The following is a 21,147-nucleotide window of genomic DNA, read 5'->3' as shown; positions in this document are numbered from 1 at the left end:
CCAAACAACTCCAAATTTTGGATACCTGTCAGTTAATGTCCAAATGATCCAACATTTTACAACCACAAGCCCAATATACCTGTAATCTCATGAAATTCCCCATCACAGAGATTGTGTGGAGTCAGCACGGCACTGATACTTTGACCACCATCCTCCACAGTGACCCCTACCTGAAAACAAAACAAAAAATCACCCAAAGTCATCCAACTATCCTTCCCTCATTCCTTGATTAAATGGGACATTTTCCAAGAAAACAAAGTCACCGTGTGATTCATTAAGAAGACATCCAAGTTGATTCCTTGGCTGTGCGCATGGAATAGAAGACCAGTCAGGCGTTGTGGGCGTAACTTGAAGGTCAAGGAAAAGTCATCGCCAACTGCAATGGGATCATCTAGGACAAGAACAAATACTGTACTCCCTTGAGGCTATTCCTCCAATGAATTATGGGGGGAAGGATTCACACGAACCTAAGACGACGTGACCTCCGGCAAAGTACGTTCCAATCTCTGTGTGTCCATCCGAGCAGGGTGAAACCCTGTGGCCGCCCTCAGGGTTTCCCACTGGTTCGTCGTTCATTCTAAAGCCTCGCACACAGCCCATGATGCTCTAAGAGGATTTTAGGAAGAACTTGAGTCCCAGGTACAAGTAAATATTTTCAAAAAAAGCTCAAGACCAACTTTGGAACTTCCCAGGGGGCTGCCCAGGTAGACAAGATCATAGAATTTCAAGGATGACCCTTCGTCTTTTGGCAAACGTCCATCGGTCACACGGATTCCATCAACCACAAGATGGAATGTGTTTCTCTCAATGCTGCAATCTACCTGTCAATAAAAGGCTTAGCTTACAGGCATAAACATAATAGAGGGATTTAAGTCTGTGTTTTTTTTATTTCAATATACAGTGGTACCTCGACATATGAGTGATTTGAGATGCGAGCACTGGGCGGAGCATTGCATTTTTACAGTGTTTTTCCTGTTAGTCAGTGCAAATGGAGTATATCAAGGATGTTAGACTTGGGTTGGTTTGCGAGCCGCTATAACGTCAACTCGATTTTGCGTGGGCTGAACCATTTTAGATATAATATTTAGATTTTTGTTAAATAAATGCATTAAAAGAACTGGATTAAAAGCCCTGAATATTCCGTTTTTAATAGATCTAAAACAATGTTTATTTTAGATTTTTTTAATATATATTTTTAGATTTTACAAAATGATTTTTGAACTAAAAACACAGGAAAATGGATTAAAAAATGACAATTATTGATTTAAAAGGGGGAAAATCAGGAAATGTAATATATATCTATACATAGGTTAGATTAAACTTATTTTTAAGTGTATCTGCTTCGTAATCCAAGATCATTTAAATTTGTTTATGTTATGTTACGAGCGCGTTACCGTGCAAAAAGTTTGAGTTACGAGTAAATCGACATACAAGCTCAGTCCCGGAACAAATAAAGCTTGTATCTCGAGGTACCACTGTATATTCCTTTTAATATGTTAAGTTATTTTATAACCTATAATATTAGACACCAATGCTATCATTTCTTATACAGCTGTTAGCTTTGGGCATGTATAGTATGTTGTTATGAAAATAAGTTATCTGGCAAATGAGCATGAATTTAAATAGTGTCAGTCAAAAAGCTCATTTCCAAGTGTTTTACCACTTCTGGTGTTTTTTAGTAAGAGACTGACGTTTGGATGAACAAACTGTAAGTTAATGCTGTTTGAGTTGTTTTTTAGCCCATTTACTCTGTGCCATCGTCCGTCGTTTGTCTTGTGCTTGTGGTAGATGTCTCCAATCGATCCAAGGGACATCTTAATCCTGCCGTTTGCCATATACACAACTAGCTGGGGAACTGTTCCTGTGCCTTCCACGAATAGGATCACACCATTAGAGGATTTCGTCTTAATGTCAAGGGAGAAGTGAGGTCTGAGCCAAAGAAAAAAAAAAGGGAGAAGAATCAAACAGCAAAACAAAGTCAGAAATCCTGTCACCAGTCTTAAAGAAGATATTATGTAAGATTTGTACTTGAATTATTTATGAAATGGCCCTAATACATATTTTAACATACATTAAAAACATATATATATTGGGAAACTTTTTTTAATACTGGTCTCAATGGGTAAGGCATGATTTTTCAGTTTTAAAAGTCTTTAAAAGTATTTATTAGAGTAATAAACAGAATAAATATATATATTTTTTGGAAACAATTTTAATATCGGTCTAAATGGTTAAATCATACATTTTCAGTTTTAAAAGCCTTAATGTATTTATTAAATGGCCCTAATACATATTTTAACTAAAAAATATATATATATATCTATATTTGGTTAAGCCATGTTTTTTTTCAGTTATAAAAGTCTTTAAAATAATTTATTAAATGGGCCTAATACATATTTTAACAAACAAAATTAAAAGTATTTATTAGAGCAAAAAAATGAAAAACTATACATATTATTGGGAAACATCTTTAATACCAGTCTAAATGGATAAGCCATGATTTTTTCAGTTTTAAAAGTATTTATTAAATGGCCCTAATACATATTTTAACAACAATCAAAAAATATATATCGTTGAGAAACATTTTTAATACCAGTCTAAATGGATAAACCATTATTTTTCATTTTTAAAAGTCATTCAATGGTTTTGGTTGTTGCTATTGACTCCATGTTTTTAACGGATGTCCTACCGTCCACCATGAGCCAATTATCGAGATCACTTGTTTGATTTTGTCAAGGTTGCCACAGCTCTGGAGGCGACATAAACTAACTTTGATACCACATTGACCCTCAGAATTAACAATGTTGTGTGCCAGTAAACCAAAGACATCTCGTTCCGAGTGTCAAACGAGCCCTGACAAATTCAGAAACAAAACAAGCATACGCTTTTTAGAGATGCATTCCAGTCATAACAAATTCCGAGAAAAAAAAACCCTAACGACACACGGTCCAGAAACAAATTAACTGTTGTTTATATTTGAAATAGGAAATAAAAAGAAGGATATTTTTTACCTCACCTCAAAAATCACCTGGAGCATACAATGTGTGCAAGGAAAATTAACACTATGTTCAGGTCAAGGTGGCCACCCTGTCAGTAGCCCCCGTGGCTTAAAAATCTCAACAAAAAAAAATGTGATGTTCCTGTCCTCAGTGGGGCCCGGAGAGGATTACCTTGAAATATGACCTCACCTGTAATTAAGGTCCTGCTGGGGCAGCTTGTACGCCAACCAGCTGTCTTCTTGCGAGAGCTCGTAACCACGACGGGGCGCTCGCCAATGTATGCACTCGCCGTGTGTTTGGTCCACAGTCTGACAAGTGACAAAGAAGTGGTGAGTGTGTAACCAAGCGAAAAGTGTAATTAACTTTGAGAAATGCATGGGAGAGATGAGCCAAAATAGCAAAAGAAGGCTTGGCAGGGGAAAAATAATCAAAGATCATCATGTTTACAAGAAATTACTGACAGCTATGGTTGGCAGAATAGACCTGATATAAAAAAAAATCCACGATCATCAAATTTTTATTGTCATTTAAACTACTGAAAATTAGACAAAAAATGAGTTTAAAATTGCAGTACCTCGGACGTTTGGTCGCCGGACTTTTGGTCGCCCGGGTGTTTGACAACATGGCAGAGAGTTTACTGTTGAAACATACTCTCAAAATTATATTCATGAGAGAGAGTTTAATATCCAAATATCTACTGTTGAAACCAGCTGTCAAAATTATATTCACCCAGGCGACCAAACGTCCGGGTGACCAAACGTCCAGGCAACCAAACGTCCGGGTAACCAAACATCCGGGCGACCAAATGTGTGGGTGACCAAACGTCCCGGCGACCAAACGTCCGGCGACCCAACATCCGGCGACCAAACATTCGGGCGGCCAAACGTCCGAGTGACCAAACGTCCGGTCACAAAATTTTCAATATTTTTTTTTTACTTTTACTGTTTTTATCCAATATTAATGTCAACATTTTGCTAGTGTTTAATCGTGAATTGAACTTATTTAATTTCTAGAATTTGTGGAGGGAGGGTTCAAAATCTCACTCGCTTTATGCTTCTTGGTGACAATACTAAGTACAAAAATGGATAATTCTACGTTATTTGCGGACAGATTAGAATTAAATTTAATAGATACATATATTGTAAAGTTTTATGTATATCAATCTTGGAAGCCTGCATTTTATTTATTTTATCTAAGAGCTAATTAATTAATAGCAGAGTTATTGCACTGTACTGTATTAGTGATGTCCCGATTCTGAATTTCTTAGAAGAGTTGTTTTTCTTATAAAAATCTGATGCGCACCAATCTTCATGGGTGTCATTATTTTACAATGTGAGACATTTGCTTGTTGTTTTTGTTAAAAAAAAAATCCAAGCCAACATCTGTGCGTGGGGGGTACTTACAAGTTTATGCATCTGGAGCGATGTGCTCACATCTGTAGGCAAATGTTCATCTAGTATCGTGTGTGAGCCAAGACGACATCCAGCTCGAAGAAAACCTCCCAAAGGCAGTAGAGAATTCAAATCCATGGGCGTAAAGCTTTGCAGTGATCTGTGTCAGATTATGAATTTGTAACAAGCATAAACCAGAGAATTATATGACAGTTGATATTTAACACATAAGATTTCAAACCGGGAATAAATGTTAGTGACGCAGCCGTGGAATGCTTGAGGAAGGCTTAGCTCCGCTGGGATGGATTCGCTGAGGGTAACGTTTATGTTGTCAACTTGGACTTGTAGCCTGATAAGACAGCCAACCGCAACGTTAGTCACCTCCATATTTTGTTGACGTGATGTACATCAGTACCTGGGTTTCTGCACCACATACAGATAGTGCCATTTCCCGTCATCGTATCTTTGTGATGACTTAACGCTGTGATGACCGATGGTTATTTGCAGGAAACCATTGGATAGGGAAATGTGGTTTAGAGTTGGATTCTGTGCAATATAAGAACAAGATGAGAGACTTTGGGCATCATACCCTTTTAAATTAAAGCTTCATTGTTCGTTTTTTTATTGTTTCAAACAGGAAAATAAATTACCTGAGGTGTACTCCTGAGAATGATACCGTGTTTATGCTTGCTTCTGAATCCTACAGCCAAGTGCTGTTGGTCCGGTGTGGATAGCCAGTCGGCAATTAAAGTGGACCGTAGAGCCGCTGTTCGAACCCCCTAAGAAAAGCAAAACAAAAACAAAAAATAGATAGTTGATGTTTTAAAATATTTAGACCCAAGCTCTCCATGCAATACCAAATAAATCCATCCTTAAGTACCGTATTTTCACGACTATAAGGCGCAGCGCATTATAAGGCGCACCCTCAATGAATGACATTTTCCATATATAAGGCGCACTGTATAATAAGGCGCACTGTATTATAAGGCTCACGGTTTATTTTGGAGAAAATTTAAGACTTTTAAGTGCGCCTTATAGTGGTGAAAATACGGTAATTGCTATTGACTTCCAGGTATGAAGTACTAACTCACTACACAGTCACCTCTAGAGCCAGCCATTGTTGATGTTTTGGATTTTTTTTGTATGCAATCTGGCAGTGGGGGAGGAGCTAGATGATGGAAGATTTTGTAAACTAAGATGGCATCTGCATATTTAACAGTATTGTTTCAGTTCAGGCGTTTGTGTTTTTTTTTTTAATATCTGACAGTGGTGTTTTTTTGTTTTTGTTTTTCTGTTTTTTCCATATATAAGGCGCACTGGATTATAAGGCGCACTGGATTATAAGGCGCACTGTCTATTTTGGAGAAAATTTAAGACTTTTAAGTGTGCCTTATAGTCGTGAAAATACGGTACATTAACATTTAATTTTTCACCTTAAAGCTGAAGAGGAATTTGACGGTTCAAACTGTGGCTTATAAAAATAACATTTTCCTGAACATTTGAGCCTACTATATCATTGATGGCGCTACCATGAAAACAATAGCAGCTTGTTTACCAGCATTGCAAATGGACAGCCATCACTGACTCCTATTGTTTTGTTGTACTCCACAATCTGGGCATCGGCGCTCACATGATCTACGCAGCCTCTCAGCGGCGGAGTGCTGATGTCGTGTCTGAAATGAAAAAGAAAGGATGAAAATCCTCTCAATTTCCAGACACGATAATGATAACATGTTATGAATAATTTTAGGCTGACCTCTCTATTTTTCAATCATAAAAGGATGAATCTTTTTTTTAATTTAAATGTTCATCCTTTATATTTTTTATTACAAAAAAGGTTATCTTCATAATGTTAAAAGTAATTCAGAGGATATTTTTCCATTTAAAAATACATACACTGCGTGCTATCACTTAATATTGTAATATATCAATATTAACGTCCTATTTCTGATTGTCTCATCAGCTCAAGTCTGTCTATTCAAACCCTGTGTGTATTTGTATTTAAATGTGCATCCTCTTGTTTTTTATTACAAATAAAGTTATCTTAGCATAACGTTAAAGGTAATTTAGAGGACATTTTTCATATAAAAATACATCCACTATGCGTGCTGTCGCTTAATATTGTAATATATCAATATTAACATCCTATTTCTAATTGTCTCATCAGCCCAAGTCTGTCTATTTAAACCCCGTGTGTATTTGTATTTAAATGTGCATCTTTTTGTTTTTTTATTACAAATAAAGTTATCTTAGCATAACGTTAAAGGTAATTTAGAGGATATTTTTCTATATAAAAATACATACACTGCGTGCTGTCACATAATATTCATATTCCCATATTCCTCGTTTCCCCATTTTATTTAAATGTGCATCCTTTTGTTTTTTTAATTACAAATAAAGTTATCTTAGCATGTTAAAGTTAATTTAGAGGATATTTTTCCATGTAAAAATACATACACTATGCGTGCTGTCACATAATATTGTAATATATCAATATTAACCTATTTCTGATTGTCTCATCAGCTCAAGTCTGTCTATTTAAACCCTGTGTGTTTGTCCCCATGTTCCAAAATACGAGTGTGTTTGTTTTGCACCTGGTTCTTATATGCGGTGGCACGCCCCCAATATAGAAGCTCTGGTAAGGAACGTGAGAAAGTTCAATTGAGATATGCTTGTCTTCATAGCGGACGGTGATCTCATCTCCCACAGCAATGTAAAAGTTTTTGTCCTGGGAAAAGACAGCTGGTGACATTCACAGAAATGTTAGGTTGATTTTTTTTTAGGTTAACTTACAAATAGAGACACTTTGTCAGCACTCTGACTTCGCAGCTTTATTCCAGCGTGTTGACCTTGAAGCACCAGGTGGCCCTGCTTCACCAGCAAGCACCAGAACGCCTCCTGCCGTGCATTAATATGGTAGTATCAAGGTAAAAATAAATCAGAGGAGATATAAGTAGTCAGACTCTGCACTAAAAATTCACTCATTCTATTTTCAACACCGCTGGCGGTCAAAAAAACATTCACAATCACACCGCCAATTGAGCGGGAATCAATCCCGAGCTTAGATAACTTAACCACTACACCACAAGTGTCAAAGTGGTGGCCCGGGGGCCGAATCTGGCCCGCCGCGTCATTTTGTGTGGCCCGGGAAAGTCAATGATGAGTGCCGACTTTTTGTTTTAGGATCAAATTAAAATCAAGAGTATAGATGTATATTGAATGTATTGATTTCCCCCTTTTTAATCAATAATTGTCATTTTTAATCATTTTTTTATGTTTTTAGACAAAAATCCTTTTGTAAAATCTAAAAATATATAAAAAGCTAAAATAAACATTGTCTTAGATCTATAAAAAACTGAATATTCAGGGCTTTTAATCCAGTTATTTTAATCCATTTATAAATAAAAAAAAATCTAAATATTATATCTAAAATGGTCTGGCCCACATGAGACGTGAGTTCAATTCCTGCTAATGGCAGAATAATTGTGAGTGGGGCTCTGGTAGGCTACGGCAACTTTTACGAGGATGTGAAGATGAATGAATAAATAACTGTAACCTTGCACTGAAGTTATAAAAAAATATCATCATCCATTGTTAGATAAGCAAATGTAGTTGAGAATAATTGAGCAAATATTCTTCCTGGCGACATTTGTAATAAACGTCTATCTTGTCAAATGGAGGTAACAAATTAAAAAGGATAGACCATTTTCTTTAAGGCCACAGCATACACATCCAAAGTCACGGATACTACAGTGACCTTGAAAAATATCAAAACCCCCAAAAAACTTACTTCCAACCCCATGTAAAACAACATGGCGTCAGTCTCTCGGCTGTTTGTGTGAAATGCAAAGAAGTGTGTCCGTCTGTGCGGATCCTTCACAAAGGCTTCTCGGTAACCACTCCCCTGGTAGTAGTCTAACTCCTTGGATCTGGGCAACCTGCATATATATGACCATTGTGCTTTTCTTAGGACTGTTTTCAACATTTTGCTAAGCTCTGTCCTCGGCACTTACATTAGAGAGTGTAGGTTGGCCTTCATGTTGAGAGCGCTCTTGTAGTTGTAAAGAGAAAGTGGCTCGTTATTGAAGTAGGACAGTTTCATGTAGCCTCGGTAACCGGGGTAGCGTAGCTTCTTGGGTATCTTTGAAGATGATTACACACACACACAAAAAAAATAATTAAAAAAATCCATCCATATATCTCAAAGTGATCTGTGGGTTTTAGTTAATCCGGTGAAATACTTGTCTTTTGTCAAAATGTGTTGCATTAAACTCTGAAGGTCAATATTTTTTCAATTACCATTTTTTTTCTGAGTTATGAATCACACTTGTTTTTTTCATACAGTACTGAATCAGTGACTTATACTCAGGTGAAAAATACTTTAATTTACTAAAACTATTTGCATTCAATATTTAACTGTTTATACCACGTGTCAAAGTGGCGGCCCGGGGGCCAAATCTGGTCCGCTGAATCATTTTGTGTGGCCCAGGAAAGTTTTAGGATCAAATTAAAATGAAAAGTATAGATGTATATTAGATTTCCTGATTTTCCCCCTTTTAAGTCAATAATTGTAATTTTTTAATCAATTGTTTCTGTGTTTTTAGTTCAAAAATCATTTCGTAAAATCTGAAAATATATATATATATAAAAAAGCTAAAATAAACATTGTTTTAGATCTTAAAAAAACTGAATATTTGGGGCTTTTAATCCAGTTCTTTATATAAATTTATAGAAAAAATAATCTAAATATTAGATCTAAAATGGTCCGGCCCACATGAAATCAATTTGACGTTAAAGCAGCCTGCGAACCAACCCAAATCTGACACCCTTGAATTTTTTTGATGAATGGTTTTCTATTCATTTACATTGAAATGTTGAGGGTAGCCGCCCACGTAGAAAACTGTCCTTTGCGGATCCAGGCCAAGTATTCTGCTCATTGCATTTGGAAGGTGATGTTTCGGCATGTAAGGCACTGGCCGCTCTGATGTGAAGTTTGCTGTAATATTGACTTCGGCGTCCTGGTAAATTCTTTAAAAACAAATAAGTTACATAAAAGGTTTAGGTAAACCTCACTATGACCATGACAAAAAAAATCTGACTACTAATGAATAGTATTTCGACTCCAAAAGTCTAAACTCAATTTAACTTACTGTACATATCCCAAAACATAAGCAAACCTGTGGAAGACAACACGGTCCAAACTGAAAGGACGTGATCTGGAAAACATTGTGATAGGACTGGTCGCCACCTCGTGGATATGTCCACCCAGCTGATACACACAAACCAACGTGCCATTCCTGATGGCCATTCCTATGTAATCACCTGATATCTGAAATGAAATGAGTTTTTAAAAAAATACTCAAAGTATCAGTATGACAATGACTTAAAGTATTAGTAAGTGTGCATAGGTGGAATTTATCATTTCTGACTTCTAACAATGAAGAAAATAATATACTGTATTTTCACGACTATAAGGCGCACTTAAAAGTCTTAAATTTTCTCCAAAAATGACAGTGCGCCTTATAATCCAGTGCGCCTTATATATGGAAATAACTGAAAACCGAAAAACCACCACTGTCGGATATTAAAAAAACAAACGCCTGAACTGAAACAATACTGTTAAATATGCAGATGCCATCTTAGTCAACAAAATCTTCCATCATATAGCTCCTCCCCCACTGCAAGATTGTATACAAAAAAAATCCAAAACATCAACAATGGCTGGCTCTAGAGGTGACTGTGTAGTGAGTTTTTCATACCTGTAAGTCAATAGAATTTACCATATTTTCACCACTGTAAGGCGCACTTAAAAGTCTTAAATTTTCTCCAAAATAGACAGTGCGCCTTATAATACAGTGCACCTTATAATACAGTGCGCCTTATAAATACAGTGCGCCTTATAATACAGTGCGTCTTATATATGGAAAAATGTCATTCATTGAGGGTGCGCCTTATAATGCGGTGCGCCTTATAGTCGTGAAAATACGGTAACTTTTATACATTCCACTAAATATTATGTGCTCATTCATCTTTAAAAAAAAAAATCATCTGAACAAGTTACTCACATCCTGACTCCCTAAATACAAAATAAACATGTCATCATCTCGCTGTTTCTCCTGCCGCTTTCTTTGTCTTGCCACCATCTTTTTTTCCACGCTCAAAAGCATTTCGACAGCCGTGAAGGCTTTTAAATCTTCAAGGTTTCTCGGCGTGCGAAGCTCAACGTGACGTTTTCCGTTGAAATGCATGGCCAGTGAGATCTACAAAGAATATAAATATTTATAAATACACCTTGTAAATCATTCCGATCAAGCAATATTACAATTTGCTGGACACAATTTCTCACCCTGTTAAGATAACTTCTCGTCTCCTGGACCATATCTTTGATTCTGATGATGTTTTCTATCATGCTGCCATTTGCTGTTGATGTTTTTCTCAGTGCTTCCACTTGGGAAAGCTCATCTTTCATCATTGGGAGCACTGTGTCCAAAGTCCTCACTGAAAGAAAACACATGAAATTTGGTGCAGTCTATTGTGACTAAAACTAACAAATGTCTCAAATATGAACGCCTGAAATTAAAAAATTAGCCATTCAGCTTAATAAGCTGCCGCCATTATAGGCAAATTCCAAGGTTTGCAATCTCATCAACTTATAAATCAAATCAAAAATCCTTAATTGCCATCATACACAGCTGCCTATAACGAAATTAGTGTTGCTACTCCACAAAGTCCCAGTAAAAAAAAAAACATAAATAAGTAATATAAGAGGTTCTGTTCTAAGCTGTCCTTTGGACTCTGTGGAGGAAGTTGGAGAGCAGAGGATGCTGACCAGGATAAGCACCTCCCACCCCCCTGCATGAGTCTGTGGAGTCCCTCCAAAGCTCATTCAGCAATAGACTGCTGAACCCTCATTCCAGGAAGAAGTGCTTCCCCAGCTCCTTCCTCCCATCAGCTGCCAGGCGCTTTAACAAAACATATGTCGGAGCCTACCCCAGCTGACTTCAGGCCTGAACTGGTGACCAGCCAATCACAGGGCACAAGGAGACATAGGCCATCCAAATACGCTCATAGTGATGCCTAAAGGCAATTTAGAGTGTCCAACCAGCCTACAGTTCATGTTTTTGGAATGTGGGAGAAAGCTAGAGTACCTGGACAAAACCCAAAATGCAAACATCCATTCTGATCTGGGATCGAACCCTCGACCTCATAACTGTGATGCCGATACGCTAACCACTCTGACAAAGGGCCACCCGGGCTGCAATATATCAGCCAGTAATTTTTGCTAGGCGGGTAAAGCAAGGTATCAAAGTTAATTGATGCTTTTATCACGGTTAGAAGCATTAATTTTTACGATGAGGGTTTGAGTATTTTTGATGCCACTCACCGGCGTGTTGTGCATCATTTAAACCGTCATTAAAAGACAGGGCCATGTTGTTCAAAGTCAATCTATTCATTTCCTCTCCCATCATTCTCAGTCTGTGTGTGATATGAGTGACAATGTCATTTGTAGCCGAAGATGCAGTCTTGGCAGACTCGATGAGGACATTCAGGTCATCTGAAATAAAAATAAATATCAAAACATCATTAACTGTGATATTTGCAAAAAAACTCATAAAGGACACCTTGAAAAATAGAGAAAATTATAATTTGGTATTTCCTGCTCCTTCATGTGTTCTTGTATTACAAGGGTGTCAGACTCGGGTTAGTTTGCGGGCCGCTTTAACGTCAATTCGATTTCATGTGGGCCGGACGATTTTAGATATAATATTTAGATTTATTTTAATTTTATAAATGGATTAAAAGAACTGGATTAAAAGCCCTGAATATTCAGTTTTTTTATAGATCTAAAACAATGTTTATTTTAGCTTTTTTTAAATATATTTTTAGATTTGACAAAATGATTTTTGAACTAAAAACAGAAAAAAATGGATTAAAAATCAAAATGATTTGATTTAAAAGGAGGAAAATCAGGAAATTTAATATACAGCTATACTCTTCATTTGAATTTGATCCTAAAACAGAAAGTCTGCACTCATGATTGACTTTCCCAGGCCACACAAAATGATGCGGCGGGCCAGATTTGGCCCCCGGGCCGCCAGTTTGACACATGTATAATATAAAGCAGTTATTTTCCCCAGAAAATGTTGACCAGCGTCTAAACATATGGAGATTTCATTCCTCTTCAATAACATTTTGTTTGATTTAAAATTCTTGTAATATGATTAACTTATTTTTCAAACCTATTTTTGAATTGCAATGCATATCTAAAATTCCCTCCTTTTGAATGTTATCTCAAATAACATATTCCCCTAAAATAGTACAGATATGACAAGAATGAATGATGAATAAAATAAAATATTGACTTTTCTGAATAATACAACAGTTGCATTCCCAACCTCCTTTTAAAAGGCATTCATGGCTATATATTTATTTATTTCCCAACACTAACTTATTTATTTATGTCTAAAATGTATTTTTCCTGTGTCTGTATTCTCACCCTCTTGCTACTTTGACAGTGAAACTTCCCGAAATATAGGATGAATAAAGTCATCTAATCTAATCAAATTATTTATGTATTCCCGAATGCCAAATGCATAGAAATGAAATATATCATCCCTGATGTCTTCATTCTCTAGCGAAAAAAAACTGACCTCTTTTGAGTCTGTTCAATTCATGGAATACTCTGGAAATGTCAAATTGAAGAGATTCTCCTTTGTCTTTGTGCCTCCTCATCCTGTCGTTCTGCGTATTCAGTGACTGTGAGTGCTCTATTGGAGGAAACAGGTAATCGCACAAATTTACACATCTTAAACACAACTCCTCAATGTTATATTTTTCCATACCTCTGTAGTCATTTTGGGATTGGTTGGCCGCAGTCCACAAGTGAGTGGCTTTGTGTCTCAAAGACTTTGCTTTCAAAAGAAGTCTCCCTGAAATCACATCCTATTCCAGACAGAATAGATTTTGTAAACATTTTCAGTCAGAGTAGTTTGTTATTTTTTTTAATAAAGAGAAATCCCATTCATTATTTCCCCGGATAATCAAAAAGAAATATGATCGATATTATATTGGCCATTACTGAGGAGCAGTGGCGGGCCGTGCATTTCACAAATAGGCCTTCAGTAGTGCTGTGTGTGAATCAATCCAACCCGTCATAAGTATTTTTTAGCTATAAAACCTTTAATGCAGTACATTAAAAAATAAATCAATGATAATCTAAAAAAAATATTATTTAGGAAAATAGACATATCTTACCCACCAAAAAATGTATTTATACAAAAAAATCCATCCTCCTTTCTTTCCTCAAGAATATTTTAATTACTCTGTCGTACATATTACACGTGCGTTTCAGGTTCTTTTCTATCGCCATCAAAACTAATGCTGACAGTTGAGTCTGTCCTGTTTAATTTCTGGCATAAGTTTTGATTCTGTGCCGGGCTGAAAATGTCCGTTCGACGAAGCCATGGTTGAAATAATTTTACACCCGACAAACTATGCGGTAGCTCCATCCGCTCTTGCTTGTTTTGTGTTTTTGCTGTTTTTTTGCCTTTTTTTATTGCATTTTGGTATTTAGTTTTTAACTAGGTCTGTCTTGCTACTGAAACCATGAAATCTCCCAAATACAGGATGAAACAAAGTCCTAACCTAAACTGATCTGACACAGAATCGTTATAAGGATACAAAAAAAATAGTATTGGTACAAATCTACTCATAAATGATTGTTCTGCATAATGGATTTAGTTCACTTTAGTTCTCTGTGGTTTGACTATCTGGCTCATGATTGGCTCACCTCTAAGGCTTCATCGGCAGTCATGTTGGACCAATGTGCGGCCCTTGCAGCGTCCTCCATGTTTTTAATGCTGTTAAACAGTTTGGGGTCATAACTTGTGTGGGATTGGTTTGTGTTGTTGACCGTTGGAAGCGTTCTGTCATGAAGTTCAGAACAGTCGTTAGATTTTCATTCACTGCCAGCTTGAATGTATGTTTACTATTGGTTTTACTATGTTTACTATGTGCTTTGGTCCATAAAAAAAATAACTGAATAACTGTTAGCTGACGATAGATTGGGTGTGTGTGTGGAGTTTGTCTTGTTTGGAGAGTGATTGGCGTTAATATTTACAGATAAATCATTTTTAGATTGTTTGCTAGAAAACAAGGGTGTCAGACTCGGTTGGTTCACGGGTGGTTTTTACGTCAACTTGATTTCACCATTTTAGATATATTTAGATTTTTTTTAATAAATGGATTAAAAGAACTGGATTAAAAGCCCTGAATATTCACTTTTTAATAGATCTAACACAATGTTTATTTTAGCTTTTTTTAAATATATTTTTAGATTTTACAAAATGATTTTTGAACTAAAAACAGATAAAATGGATTAAAAATTTACAATTATTGATTTAAAAGGAGGAAAATCAGGAAATTTAATATACATCTATAATCTTCATTTTAATTTAATCCTAAAACATAAAGTCGGCACTCATGATTGACTTTCCGGGGCCACACAAAATAATGCGGCGGGCCAAATTTGGCCCCCAAGCCGCCACTTTGACACACTATAAAACAACCGTTATTATACAGGTCTTTTTCTGGTAGTTTGTTTTTAATTTGGCAACAGAGTGTCACGATTTCTCTGTTTCTATAAGTGTACAATTCTAACAGCCTGGCAATTTTAACATATAAAGCACTAGACAGCCCGTCTCTATAAATAAATAAAGCGTACACATACCTTTCCATGCCCGAGGCCAATGTGCTGAGCTCCTGTGCGTGCTTCTCAGTCTCAACAATGATCTCTATCTTGGCCCTAACATGGAAGATGTAATCAATCTTGGTTCGCAATTGCTGCTTGCCGCCGTAAAAACGGGCTGAGTCTTTCTCAAAGCCCTGCAGTCCAAAAAGCAAAATAAGACATCAAACAGAAAGCGAAGCAAACTTGTCGATTTTTAAACCTCTGCTCACATGTTTGGCCTCCTCTAGCAATAAGAAGATGGCGTTGAGCTCCTTTAGGCGACGTCTTGCACTTACAGTCGATGAATGGAGGGAACGTGTCTCTGTTATGGTTTGATTGAGAACATGCTTTCCATGGAAAATATTGAAGTTAGAAAGCTATTGAAAAAGCAGGAGGTAAACAAAATGTAAACACAAGTTGATTGGGCTAACTAAGCCTTACCTGAAGTTGTTGTAGGGTGGAAGCACTTTTCAGATTGACATGTCTTACTCTTCTACATGTGACCTTTGCTTCTGAAAGAAGATCAGTCGTGTGATCTAGAAGAACTTGTGAGGTGATCAGAGAGTCTGCGGTCTGGATGAGACTCTCAGCATTGCGTTTTGCGGTCATCTTGGTTATGGTGTCCAATACTGAGAAAGAAGTGAACAATTAGTGATTACAGGACAGTTTATCCATTGATGACATGCACAGCAATATTTTTATATTTTTACTACCAACAACTGAAGTAACAATTTTCTTTTAGTTTTCCATTTTCTTTTAAATAATGTATTTTTTTTATTATTAATTTTATTCTATATATTTCCCACAGCTTTCAGAATTCAGAACTTTCGTTAGCACGACACACAATCCCTTCTGTGTAATAAATTCTAAAATAACATATATATATATATATATATATATATATATATATATATATATATATATATATATATATATATATATATATATATATATATATATATATATATATATATATATATATATATATATATATATATATATGTATATGTATAAGTATATGTATATGCATATGTATATGTATGTATGTATATATATATATATATATATATATATATAATACATGTTTTCCCCGTGTGTGGGTTTTCTCTGGGTACTCTGATTTCTTCCCAACATCCCGCAAGCTTAAATACTCTAAATTACACCTAGCCATGAATGGTTGTGTCTCCTTGTAATTGGCTGCCCACCAATTCAGAGAAACCCCCACCTGGTGCCTATAGTCAGCTGGGATAGTCTCCAGCACCTCAGCAATCCTTGTGAGAATAAGTAGTACATAAAATGAATGAATAAGTTAGAATAGTTGCCTTTCTTTAAATGTTATGACCTTTCTTTCAGACATCCCCTGTTCCAAAAACTGATTTTAGTCAGACATTTACCAAGCGTATAGAAAGAGAAAAGCAAAACCAGGCAGCACGGAAAGATTATTGGCCAATTTTTTCCATAAAACCAGTCAGCACGCTTCCCTGTCAAACGGTGGCTCTGGACCGGGAAGCACTCGCTTTAAATAGACAGGTTCCACTCCTTCCGCTCCCTCGTGTGCATGCCCAATCTAATTGAAATAAGCTAGTCCTCGCATGATGCATGACTTATTTTGACTGCAAGCCATTGGTCGGAAAATATTTTCAAAATCCAGGACATTTTAAGGACCCACTATCAATATCAAGAAGACTCCCAGAAGACTTGGATTGCCTGTTATTGTATTCCTCTACTCTTCTTAAATTGCATTTAAGCTAATTAGTATGCAGAGAGTGACACTTAAATGAGATGTTAGTCCCTTGTTGCTAGGGAGACTTTGTCAGGCACATTTTTTTAACTGTCTTCTTTTTTTCACATTTAAATGTATTTTCACATTTGAAAAAAAGAATACCGTATTTTCACGTATATAAGGCGCACCACATTTTAAGGCGCACCCTCAATGAATGACACATTTTAATTTTTTCCGTATATGAAGCACACTGGATTATAAGTCGCACCACATAATAATGCGCACCCTCAATGAATCATACATTTTCCATATATAAGACGCACCGCATTATAAGGCGCAAACTCAATGACATGTTTAATTTTTTTTCCATACATAAAGCACACTGGATTATAAGTCGCCCCGTCTATTTAGGAGAAAATTTAAGACTTTTAAGTGCGCCTTATAGTTGTAGAAATACAGTATTAACTAATAGTATATATTTTATTATGATAATAAGTATCTTAAGTCCTTAACTAATTGTAGATTGATATGCTTGTTATACTGAATTCGTCATGTACACTCAAAATGCCGAGAGGAAAAAATCCAAACTGGCAATCACATGTTTCATAGATCTACTTCATGCTTACTAGAATGTTAAACGTTAGTTTCAAAATCTAACTAACATACCTGAGGTCTACTTTTTAATTCTAACACTCATTTTTTGTGTGTGTTCATATTAGAAAACAATAAACCGTCACGTTTTTTGGCCATCTTCTGGTCATGGGTTCGTCTCCTGGTCATCGCCTCCTCACAGCCTCTCTGGCTCATTTCCTCTACGAGCCGTCGCGCCTTCCCTATCATGGCCGTCTTGTCTCTTCCGTTGCGCCTGATGGCATCTGTAGGCTGACTCTTCCACTTTATTAACTCTGACAAACAAACAATAGCACACATTTATGTGACCCATGTGTTCTTCCATGTGATGTCGGGGCTTGACGAATTACCTCGTAATAATACCAGGACGGATTCGGCATGTCCGAGAAATTTTTTGACCTTTGTTTTGGGTCCTTTCTCAATTTGTAGGGTCTCATCCATGCGGGAGGTCATTTCAAGGGCCTGTATGGGGAGGAAAAAAAATAACTGATTTCTTTCCCTCGTCACTATCCTAATTTATGCTGACGGTACACCACGCTTGAGGAGTGGGTACCGCTATTAGCAGCCACTAGATGTCTCATGGTTCATAAATTATACACATACATTACACATTTATGAATGGTCTGCTACATGGCAGTTTAAACTAAAGTGAGTTGGGCGAGAAGTGGTCCGGTGGGGCAGTGGTTAATACGTCGGCCTCACACTTCTAGGGTCGAGGGTTTGATCCCAGGTGGGTCCTCACTGTCTGGAGTTTCCTTGTTTGTTCAGGGCTTGTGTGGGTTTTCTAAGGGTACTCTGGTTTTCTCCTTCATCTCAAGAAGATGTGGCTTAGGGTAGTTGAACAGTCTAAATTGAGGGTGTCAGACTCGGGTTGGTTCGTGAGCCGCATTAGCGTCAACTCGGTTTTATGGCAATTTTAGATATATTTAGATTTTTTAATTTTTTTTATAAATGTATTAAAAGAACTGGATTAAAAGCCTTGAATATTCAGTTTTTTAATAGATCTAAAACAATGTTTATTTTAGCTTTTTTTTAAAATATATTTTTTGATTTTACAAAATGATTTTTGAACTAAAAACTGAAAAAATGGCTTAAAAAATGACAATTATTGATTTAAAAGGAGGAAAATCAGGAAATGTAATATACATCTATATTTTATTTGATCCTAAAACAAAAAGTCGGCACTCATAATTTACTTTCCCGGGGTACACAAAATGATGCGGCGGGCCAGATTTGGCCCCCCGGGCCGCCACTTTGACACCAGTGCTCTAAATTGCTCTTAGCTATGGTTGTCTGTCTCCTTGTGCCCTACGATTGGCTGGGATGGGCTCTAACACCCCCCTTTGTGAAGGGAAGCGAGTCAGAAAATGAATGAATGAATTGACGAAGGGAAGCTGTCATAATTGTTGTTATGTAAAGGTTTTTAGCAAATAAAAATGTAACATATTTCGCCATATTGTTATTGTGATATGATATGGCCCAAATCGCCCAGCATGAGGGTTAGGAAGCTTACTTTGGATGTTACTTGGTTTAGGTCATCTTCAATCATATCGACATCTTCTTTCAGGGTCTCCAGATATCTTTTAGCATTACTGTAAGTCTTCACTGCGTTCTGAACAAAAAGAAAAGCATTAACAAAAGCATTTTTGAGGGCGATCTAGTCTGAATTTACACACGTTTCTGGGTCGCGACGGTACCTCGGCATCAGAGACGATCCCGTGGGGTTGGATTAGTGTTAAAACAGGAGCAGAGATGGGAATCAGCCCACGCAGGTCGCCCTCGTCGTCCCTCAGGCGTAGGAGCAAAGCTGGAGAGCAGCACTTCAAGGCTGTCACAAAATATCAAGCAGAGGCTTCATTACTACTAAAGTAGTCCAGTGGTAAACGTAAAAGCTTATTGAGAGATTGGGAAAGGCTCACGATAGCATTCATGCGCATAACTGCTGTTTAGACCTGAAATATGTTCGAGAAGTAAAGATTTAACAAAATGGTCGTTTATTTATTCAATGTTACATTGTGATTTAACAATAGTAAGAAGTGGGAGTCATTATTTTCATGATGGAAATATTTTTAAATAAAGAATAGACAATTATTTTAACAATAAAGACTTGCTTTGTGTTTATTTGTGACTTTTTCAAATTTTATTTTAATAATAAGATTTTTTTAAAATTGTAATTGTTTTTAATTTAATTGTAACAATGAGATTTTTATTCAATGTTACATTGTGATTTAACAATAGTAACAAGTGGGACTCATTATTTTCACCATGGAAATATTTCTAAATAAAGATTAGACAATTATTTTAACAATAAAGACTTGCTTTGTGTTTATTTGTGATTTTTTTAAATTTCATTTTAATAAGATTTTTTTTGTAATTGTTTTTAATTTAATTGTAACAATAAGATTTTTATTCAATGGTACATTTTGATTTAACAATAGTAACAAGTGGGACTCATTATTTTCACCATTAAAATATTTTTTAAATAAAGAATCGACAATTATTTTTACAATAAAGACTCGCTTTGTTTTTAATTGTATTTTTTAAAATTTTATTTTAACAATAAGATTTTTATTCAACATTTCCATTGTTATTTAACATTATTTTTACCCTGAAAATATTTTTAAATAAAGACTAGACAATTATTTTAACATCAAGCATTTTTTATATGATATTATATTATATTTGTAATTTTTTAAATTTAATTTTAAGATTTGATTAAAAACTAAAATATTAATTTAATTAAACATAGTGGCTGGCGACCACTTTAGAGCAGCTGGGTTTGGCTCCAGCACCCCCGCGAGCCTAACCAGAAGAAACGATGTTGTGAATGAATGAATAATAATGATAATGTGAACGATAACATCAGGGTTGCGCATCGGCAAATGACAAATGTTCCAATCGCCATCTGTGTCGCACTCACCCGGCTTACAGCTGCCATTGCGCAACATGGGGTCGCCATGGTAACCCAATGCACATCTTCAAGGAAGGGAAAGAGACAAGAACAAATGGATTGTGTTGATTTTAGGCTCGGGGCGGAATATATAAATGATAAACGGTGTGACAAAACCTTTCACATCTGGATCCCTCGTAGCCATGTTTGCAAAGACACTCAACTTCTCCAGAATTCCCAATCAGGCAGGCCCGAGCCCAACTGGTACAAGATAATAATAAAAATCAGTTAAAATGCATTAGAAAATAAGTTTGAATTATCATGTTTTCCTGCCATTGATAGCTATTGATGTGATAAATGTAACATTTTAAAAACTCAATTTTAGTGTTATTAGTGGCCAGGTCTATTTAAATAAAACCAGTTAACTTTTAAAGTAGATCTGGTTCATAAACTAATGTAAAAAAAACAACTAAAATTGGCAAAGTAACAACCTTTAAAATTAGAAAAAAAAATCAAAAAAACATTTATTTCATGTCTATTTAAATAAAACCAGTTAACTATTAAAGTACATCTGGTTCAGATACTAGTGTAAACCCCCCAAAAAATACAAAATAAAAATTGGCTGAGTAACAACCTTTAAAATGAAAAAACAATCAAAAAAACATTTATTTGTCTATTTAAATAAAACCACTCAACTATTAAAGTAGATCTGGATCATATACTACTGTAAACCCCCCAAAAAATAAAAATTGGCTGAGTTGCAACCTTTAAAATGGGAAATATTT

General features: G+C 36.0%; 2 protein-coding genes across 2 annotated transcripts in view; one reads left to right on the top strand and one right to left on the bottom strand.

Moving 5' to 3' along the window:
* Positions 1-21,147, top strand: part of lsm7 (LSM7 homolog, U6 small nuclear RNA and mRNA degradation associated) — a 233,169-nt gene that overhangs the window by 58,814 nt on the left and 153,208 nt on the right. The gene's annotated exons all lie outside the window — the stretch shown is intronic.
* The window catches only part of LOC144196275 (laminin subunit alpha-3-like), a 38,232-nt gene that overhangs the window by 14,138 nt on the left and 2,947 nt on the right, over positions 1-21,147 (bottom strand). Inside the window, exons 5-36 of the mRNA XM_077716260.1 lie at positions 20,540-20,623; positions 20,393-20,448; positions 19,170-19,300; positions 18,986-19,084; positions 17,823-17,934; positions 17,580-17,747; positions 15,561-15,748; positions 15,350-15,466; positions 15,120-15,274; positions 14,181-14,316; positions 13,234-13,333; positions 13,042-13,158; positions 11,775-11,945; positions 10,737-10,888; positions 10,456-10,650; positions 9,568-9,719; positions 9,256-9,418; positions 8,404-8,531; positions 8,181-8,328; positions 7,184-7,288; positions 6,985-7,118; positions 5,946-6,063; positions 5,041-5,169; positions 4,806-4,936; positions 4,632-4,739; positions 4,403-4,550; positions 3,189-3,307; positions 1,749-1,929; positions 678-821; positions 468-606; positions 264-391; positions 80-170 (exon numbers count right to left, since the gene is read on the bottom strand). Of these exons, the coding sequence (XP_077572386.1) occupies positions 80-170; positions 264-391; positions 468-606; positions 678-821; positions 1,749-1,929; positions 3,189-3,307; positions 4,403-4,550; positions 4,632-4,739; positions 4,806-4,936; positions 5,041-5,169; positions 5,946-6,063; positions 6,985-7,118; positions 7,184-7,288; positions 8,181-8,328; positions 8,404-8,531; positions 9,256-9,418; positions 9,568-9,719; positions 10,456-10,650; positions 10,737-10,888; positions 11,775-11,945; positions 13,042-13,158; positions 13,234-13,333; positions 14,181-14,316; positions 15,120-15,274; positions 15,350-15,466; positions 15,561-15,748; positions 17,580-17,747; positions 17,823-17,934; positions 18,986-19,084; positions 19,170-19,300; positions 20,393-20,420 (4,135 nt within the window). The 5' untranslated portion in view covers positions 20,421-20,448; positions 20,540-20,623. The remainder of the gene's footprint in view (positions 1-79; positions 171-263; positions 392-467; positions 607-677; positions 822-1,748; positions 1,930-3,188; positions 3,308-4,402; positions 4,551-4,631; positions 4,740-4,805; positions 4,937-5,040; positions 5,170-5,945; positions 6,064-6,984; positions 7,119-7,183; positions 7,289-8,180; positions 8,329-8,403; positions 8,532-9,255; positions 9,419-9,567; positions 9,720-10,455; positions 10,651-10,736; positions 10,889-11,774; positions 11,946-13,041; positions 13,159-13,233; positions 13,334-14,180; positions 14,317-15,119; positions 15,275-15,349; positions 15,467-15,560; positions 15,749-17,579; positions 17,748-17,822; positions 17,935-18,985; positions 19,085-19,169; positions 19,301-20,392; positions 20,449-20,539; positions 20,624-21,147) is intronic.

The sequence above is a fragment of the Stigmatopora nigra genome, chromosome 5, assembly GCF_051989575.1.
Source record: "Stigmatopora nigra isolate UIUO_SnigA chromosome 5, RoL_Snig_1.1, whole genome shotgun sequence".
Classification (NCBI taxonomy): Eukaryota; Metazoa; Chordata; class Actinopteri; order Syngnathiformes; family Syngnathidae; genus Stigmatopora; species Stigmatopora nigra.
The sequence above is the reverse complement of the archived record's forward strand: the minus strand, read 5'-3'. Positions and strand labels throughout refer to the sequence as shown.